General features: G+C 53.0%; 1 protein-coding gene across 1 annotated transcript; it reads right to left on the bottom strand.

Moving 5' to 3' along the window:
- Positions 1 to 94: 94 nt before the first annotated feature.
- On the bottom strand, positions 95 to 1,368 carry LOC112580839 (myeloid-associated differentiation marker-like). The gene has a single exon (XM_044933005.2). It carries the CDS (start codon positions 1,366 to 1,368, stop codon positions 475 to 477), a length of 894 nt encoding a protein of 297 aa, XP_044788940.2. The 3' UTR covers positions 95 to 474.
- Positions 1,369 to 7,321: the final 5,953 nt, after the last annotated feature.

Consider the following 7,321-nt stretch of genomic DNA (forward strand, 5'->3'; position numbering starts at 1 on the left):
ATCCTTAGCTACCAACCACATCTCAAAACCACCCCACACACTAACTAAGGCACCACCACGGGGGACAGACACGCTTTGGCAATGAGGCCCAGGATGTGAACAGCTGCACAGAGGGCTGTGTGCTGTGGCGTCAGCACCTCAGGAGGCGGGAGGGGGCGGTGGACCGAGAAGGAAGGAGTCTCAGGTCCTGATGGATCAGAAGAAGGAAAATGGGGAGAGGTGGTCAGGACACAGGAGATGGGAAAACCAATGATGACTAGAAAAGGGCCAAAGAGTAGAAAATACAGAAAAAATGAGAAAGAGACAAAACAAGGTGTGGGCAACCACACAAAACAGGAAGGAGACAAAACAGAGCAGAAGGGAAGGAAATAGAAAGGAGAGAAAGATGAATGAGGGAGGATGTGAGGAGGGAGAGAGGGAGCCAGGAAGAGGATGTCAGAGCTTGGTAAAGATACCTCCTGTGAGCAGAGGTGGTCAGGAGTCCCCGGGCTGGTCCTCAGTCCCTACAGAAACATGGTGGGCCCAGTACACCAGGTCGGCCACGTAAATCAGCAGGTTGATGGCTGTCAGGATGGCCACGGCCAGTCGCTGGTCCCAGACGCATACATAGTTGGTAAGTCTATGTTGACAGCTCACATCCCTGGACCTCTCGGGCTGCCCGCCAAACTTTTCATCAAATTGGTAGAGCGGCCAGAGGACCAGAGCACCAATGTAGAGAAGGACAGACAGCAGGCTTAACACCAGATGGAACATGGAGGAGGAGATGGGCCACCAGTTCTCACAGTTAGCCAGGTTCAACAGGATGGTCACGATCCCCAGGATGAAGCAGATGGAGTACACGGCCACGCAAGACACCAGCAATGGATGGTCCATGTACAGGTAGGGATTGCTGATGAAGGGTAAGATGACACAGGCCACCAGTGTCTCTAGCATCTTGAGGAGGAATGGCAAGCTGCCTGTATAGCCAGTGAAATCACCTGTCCGGGGCCAGCCCAAGATCCAGATTGCTTCGGTGGCATAAGACACAGTAGAAATGAAGCAGAACGCAGTAGCAGCGATGGCGTGGTCCCAGGAGGGGGTGTAAAACAAAAACTGGACATAGGTGGTGGGGTAAATGATGGAGACCAAGAGGCAGAAGAGGGCGAGGTAGCAGGCATGGCAGAGCAGAAAGTCCCCCCAGGAGAAGGGGAAGCAGTAATGAAGCGCCAGTGATTCAATTATGAGAATGATGAAGGTCACCACGAAGCAGAAGCACAAGATAACAAAGGACCAGGTACTTGTGGGCACCGTCCAGCTGTCCAGGCTGCCCACTAGTGAGATGGCCATGCAGGTGGAGAGCAGCTGCAGTGTTCGGAGGAAGTAGCCCATGATGGCCCAGAAGTCCAGGCCTCGGGACGATTACGTGGAGGTCACGATGGTCATGCAGGTCACCTTCGCTAGTATGAGAGTGGTCACTGGAGAAAGATCCAGCTTCAGAGGCAGATTAAGTCAGACATCCGGAAAAGGCTCAGGGCCTGTGACGGCTGAGGCTCAGGACCTGTGGAGTTGGAACCAATGGCTCAGACACTCGGGTAACAGCACAGCCCCTCCAGAAGGGTTCTCCCCACCCATCAGCCTTGGCCTTGTTAGGACACTTGTCTTATCTCATAGCTAGGTTGGCTCTGGCCTCAAACCATGAACATATTTTTGCCCTTTGCACTGGGTCATTATCTACAGGAACACAGAGTAGGATGGCCCTTATCTGACATCCCAAACCTTTAAGGCTCTGAAAATTGGAAAGCATAAAAAAAATTCATTTGGTAACAGAATTTGACCTAAAAAGACATGAGATAATTAGTCGTCTTTATTTCACTTAGTGTGAAAGTTCAAAAGTGAAGTTGCATAAATATTAATGTATTTGATTACAAACAGCTTTTGGTGTTACATCATATAGAGTAGATGTGTACCAGGTTGCTTGTCTGGGGCTGAAAAATTCTCAATTCTAGGCCTTATCTTTATCCTGACTCTTAAGTATTTTAGAAAAGGGACTGTGGATTGTACTACTAACCTCATTTTACAGATGAGAACACTAAGGCTGGAGCAATCAAGTGCCTTACATAAGGTGGCATGACTAGGAAGTGGGACCCCACATGAAAATGCCAACATTGTGGGTTTGAGCACTTTGCTCTACAGCCCACATGTCAGCAGGGCCTGAGGGTGGGAGCCCAGGACCAAGTCTCAGGTCTCTGGGACCCAGGACATCCCTTCAGGGCCATGGGCTTCTACTACAGCAACCTGAAGATAACATGTCCCGGCCTGCCCTCCCCACAGCCATTACTAGAAGGAGCTGCTGTCTGAGGGGACACAGCCCCACCCGGAGGAGGGCAGCTTCAGGGCTGAACAGGGAGGAGCCCTGGGGTGAGAGCAAGACCGTGGGGATGAGATGACATGGCAAGTGGGAGCTGTTGTTCAATCTCCTCCCCAAATTCTGCTTTAACATGTGATCCTTCTCCACTGGGGAGGGAGACCTTGACTCAGCATGACTCCAAGGCGGAGCATCATTGAGGAACCACAGAATAAATTAACATACTATTTGGCTCTTAAGCTCCAAAGCTGCCATCTAGGTGGGAGTCTGGAAAGATCTAGGAGTAGTCCTACCTGAGTGAGGATTTTCCTGACCTGGGAGACTGGTTAGCAGCTTCCAAGCTGGGAAGAAGGGATTGGAAATGAACAAGGATGCTGTGTCTGGTGCTGATGGGGAGACTTCCAGGGCATCCCAGGGAGGGGGTGGGGATAGATGGATGATCACCCCCTTTTAAGGGCAGGAGCTGAAAGAGGAGGCCCCTGCAGGACTCCTGGGAGGGGACAACCCTGAGGATGCACCCGGGATTGGGGTGAGGGAGCAGAGTGGAGATGACTGGGGGGATCCCAGGGTCCCAGGGGCCCTGAGGCAGCCCAGTAGGTGTCTTCTGACCCAGAAGGGATGCACACATGGAGCCAACCTTCCCATGGAGCCTCCTCCATGAGAGGCTCCATGGAAGCCTGGACTGGAACTGAGACAGGAGAACAGGGGCCTGAAGGGGTTTCAGGGCTGTGACAGGGACATGTGGCCAGAGTGGCAGGGACCCTGGAGACCATGGAATTGCCCAGGTCACCTGCCTAAGACAGTCCCGCCAGCCAGGGCTGCAGTCCTGCTCACACAGGGACTCCTCCAGGGTCCAGTGTGGGGGGAATGAGGCCCCTCTCAGCCCGCCCCCTCCTCAGGGACAGCTGTTTCCAAGGGACTATTTGCTGAGAGGCCCCCAGGGATGAAGGGCCAGCACCCTGAGCCCCAGCCAGCTTCCTGCCATCAGGGGTCTTGTCACCTTTACTGATAATAAACCCTGGGACAAGGTAAGTCTGGAAAAAGAAACACAGAGCAAACCTGAGAACCTCCCTGGACTCACAGAGATCCTTGAGCCCCATTTGTCAATGGAGTCCTGGAGCCTGCTGGCCTCCCAGTGGGCACTGCCAGGGTCGGGGCAGAGCACCGGGGTGAGGGAATTGGGGTATCATGCTGTCTGTACCTCAGTTGCTCCCCCACCAACATCCCCAAAGTCACCCTTGATTACACCTAAGGTTAAATGACAACTTTGGGTCCATTTGATGGCACAAGGGAGGACTTGAGCAGGAGAGGCATGGGGGTTCCAGCTGTGTGACCCTGGGTAAGGCCTGTGACCTCTCTGGGCCTCTGTTCCCCCACCTGGAAAGAAGAGCTTTGCCTGAGTCTCCCAGCAGCCCCTCCTCCACTCTAGTCTGTGAGCCTGGACATGGTGCCCCCATCAGAGCACAGCCTGGATGTGGCTGAGCCCTGCCTGCCCAATGCCAGGCATGTGGACTGGAAGACGGTGAGCTGGGAGGGTCATGGCCACGACAGAGGAAGAAAGGAAAAGGTGCCAGAAGGACAGAGAAGGTGGAGGGGAGATGGACACTCAGTTACCAGAAGGCTCTGAACTTTTGGCAGACATTTCAGAGTTGGATGATTTTGGGCAAGTTGCTCATCAGAACCTCAGTTTCCCCATCTGAGCAATGGGTTTAATCCCTACTTTGTATCAGTTAAATGAATAAAAGCATGTGAAGGGCTCATCAGAAGGCCTGTCACATGGCACATTCAATCTCTACCAGCTACGTGTGCCTTTCCCCATCTCCCTCACAGAGGACCCAGAAGGCCCTGGCCCAACTCTGGACATCAGCACAGGCAAGCTTGATTTGCTTCGAATCAGTGACTGCTATCCTGTTTGTATTCAAGGTGGCCGGTACCTGTGTTTGGTTTCCCTTCACAGTATTTTCTGTGTGTGTCAGACGGTTGTAGAATTGATGATATGTTTTCCTTACGTGTTTAACTGCACAGTGTTTTAATTTCAAAGAATATCTGTATTTCTAGGTCCCTTTGAAGTCTCAGGAGCTCTGGTGTCGCTGAGATTTGTTGCCTCTAGAGGAGGGTGCTCGGAGAAGGCAGTGGCACCCCACTTCAGTACTTTCTGCCTGGAGAATCCCATGGACGGAGGAGCCTGGAAGGCTGCAGTCCATGGGGTTGCTGAGGGTCGGACACAACTGAGCGACTTCACTTTCACTTTTCACTTTCATGCATTGGAGAAGGAAATGGCAACCCACTCCAATGTTCTTGCCTGGAGAATCCCAGGGACAGGGGAGCCTGGTGGGCTGCTGTCTATGGGATCACACAGAGTCGGACACAACTGAAGCGACTTAGCAGCAGCAGCAGTAGAGGAGAATGCTTGGAGCTGAGTGGGTGCTTCTCTCTTCCCATTCTCTGCCCACGCCCCCCTAACCCATTCTCAGGGGATTCTCAGCAAATGAGGAAAAGATGGGAGGAAAATCAGGTCTCAGCTGAGCCAGGGGAACCAGTGCACAGGGCTGACTTTGGCTTTTGAAACACCTGTAAGTTCTCTGACAGAATGAACTACGACACAGGGATGGGATCCCTTCTTGCCCCCTAACCCTGGAGGCATCAAGGGAAATCCAGGATGTCTGGAAAGGACCATTGACGGTGGTCCTGCCTCGCAAAGCTCAACTGGGTCACCTCTGACTCAGACCTGTTTGCTGGTAGAGTAAGGGAATTGGAAGGGCTGCCTGCTCTTTTCACACCTGGTAGCCTTCCCTCTCCGGAGAAGACAATGGCACCCCACTCCAGTACTCTTGCCTGGTCGCTAAGAGTCAGGCACAACTGAGCGACTTCACTTTCACTTTTCACTTTCATGCATTGGAGAAAAATGGCAACCCACTCCAGTATTCTTGCCTGGAGAATCCCAGGGACAGAAGAGCCTAGTGGGCTGCCATCTATGGGGTCGCACAGAGTCGGACACGACTGAAGCGACTTAGCAGCAGCAGCAGCAGCCTTCCCTCTCACCTTCTCCACCCTCTTAAGTGAAGTGAAATCGCTCAGTCGTGTCCAACTCTGTGCGACCCCATGGACAGTAGCCTGCACCAGGCTCCTCCGTCCATGGGATTCTCTAGGCAAGAGTACTGGAGTGGATTGCCATTTCCTTCACCAGGGAATCTTCCCAACCCAGGGATCAAACCCAGGTCTCCCGCATTGATAGACAGATGCTTTACCGTCTGAGCCACCAGGGGACCCGCCCAATGGAGGAAAGACTTTCTATTCAGGGACAGGATTCTCCATTTTTACCTGCTTCCTATGTTCATGCTCACACCCCGCCCTGCTCCCCTGCGCCCTGCCCTATCCGAAGGCCCGCTGTCTCTGAAGGTGAGAATCCAGGCGGTCTGGTTCCAGCAGTGGTAGGAGCGCTGCCCGCTTCCTGCCCAGTCTGCCATGGGCACCATGGCCAAGAAGCTTACTCACTCAGGGCACAGTTTCTCCTCTTCATGGAAAGAGCATGTGCTTTTCCTTCTGGGGGATGAGAGGGTTTGAGTAGCTTTGCTGAAACATGGAGGGAAAGGCAAACTCTAGCCTGGCCCAGCACCCTGAGTTCAGGGGATGTGCTGTGTCTCCTGGTAAAACCGCTGGCCTCTGTTTTCAGGTGCTGAGGGCAAGACCTGGCAGGCAGAGGCTGAGGGCCTGGCCCCATTCGGTGGTTGCAGAGCTGGGAGGTCCTGAGTTCTAGCCCCACTGAGGTCCTAGTTCCTGATCTGTAGACTGGAGATTATAATAACCCTCCCAGGGCTGGTGTGAGGGTCAGAGACAAAGAAGTGAAGGGCTGCTCCCAGAAGGGTGCCAGTGAAAGGCCATCCATCCTCTCACCTGCAGTCCTGCCATTAGCTTCTAGCTGGTTTCTCCATTTCCATTCTTTCCCTCAATGTCTGCTTGGGCTGAACTCAAACTGAGACACCTTTGACAGCTTCTTTGTAACCTGAGGATGCAAGACAAACTGCAAAATGTCATCTCCAAAGCCCTGCACGCTCAGACCCCTTTCTACCTCTCCGGCCTCCTCACCTTCCTCCAGCCACTGAGAATTTCTTCCAGTTCCTCTTGGTCATTACAGGGCCTTTCCCCTAATACCAACGTGCTCCCCAACCCTGAACTGAGACCAGAGCTCAGCCTGGCACACAGCAGTCCTGTGCCCAGTCAATGCTACTCCAAGCCTCAGTTTGCTCCTCCAGAAAATGGAGATCATATCTCCTGCTTTTAGTCATAAAGGCTTTGGATTACACCCCACAGAGAACATTTCTGGCAAAGCTCAGCTGGTAAAGAATCCGCCTGCAATGCAGGAGACTCCAGTTCAATTCCTGGGTCAGGAAGATCCCCTGGAGAAGGGATAGGCTACCCACTACTGTATTCTTAGGCTTCCTTGGTGGCCCAGATGGTAAAGAATCTGCCAGCAATGTGGGAGACCTGGGTTCAATCCCTGGGCTAGGAATATCCCCTGGAGAAGGGAATGGCTACCCACTCCAGTATTTTTGCTGGAGAATTCCATGAACACAGGAGCCTGGCATGCTATACAGTCCATGGGGTCACAAAGAGTCGGACATGACTGAGCAACTTTCACTTCACTTCACTTCAAGCAGAGAACAACTGTACTAGAAGGATGCAGGGTAGCTTGGAAAGCTACTAGGGAGGGGCCAGCCTGGGAACAGGCTTAGATCAGGATAGGGGGAGCTGAGCAGCCAGGGCATAGCCAGGGCAGCTAGTCCAGGCACTCGTGGCCATTGGGAGCACACATTGGATGCTACTGCAGATCAGAAGGAAATCTGACCTGACCTGGTGTGTTTCAGCTGCTCCTTAGGTGTGTGTGCAGGCCCCTCTTGTGCAGCTGGTCAAATACTTATCTGGCCATTAAGTTTCTTATTAGGGCGAGGCCTAGTTGCTCACCACGACTCACAGGAG

This window comes from Bubalus bubalis, chromosome 20, assembly GCF_019923935.1.
Source record: "Bubalus bubalis isolate 160015118507 breed Murrah chromosome 20, NDDB_SH_1, whole genome shotgun sequence".
Classification (NCBI taxonomy): Eukaryota; Metazoa; Chordata; class Mammalia; order Artiodactyla; family Bovidae; genus Bubalus; species Bubalus bubalis.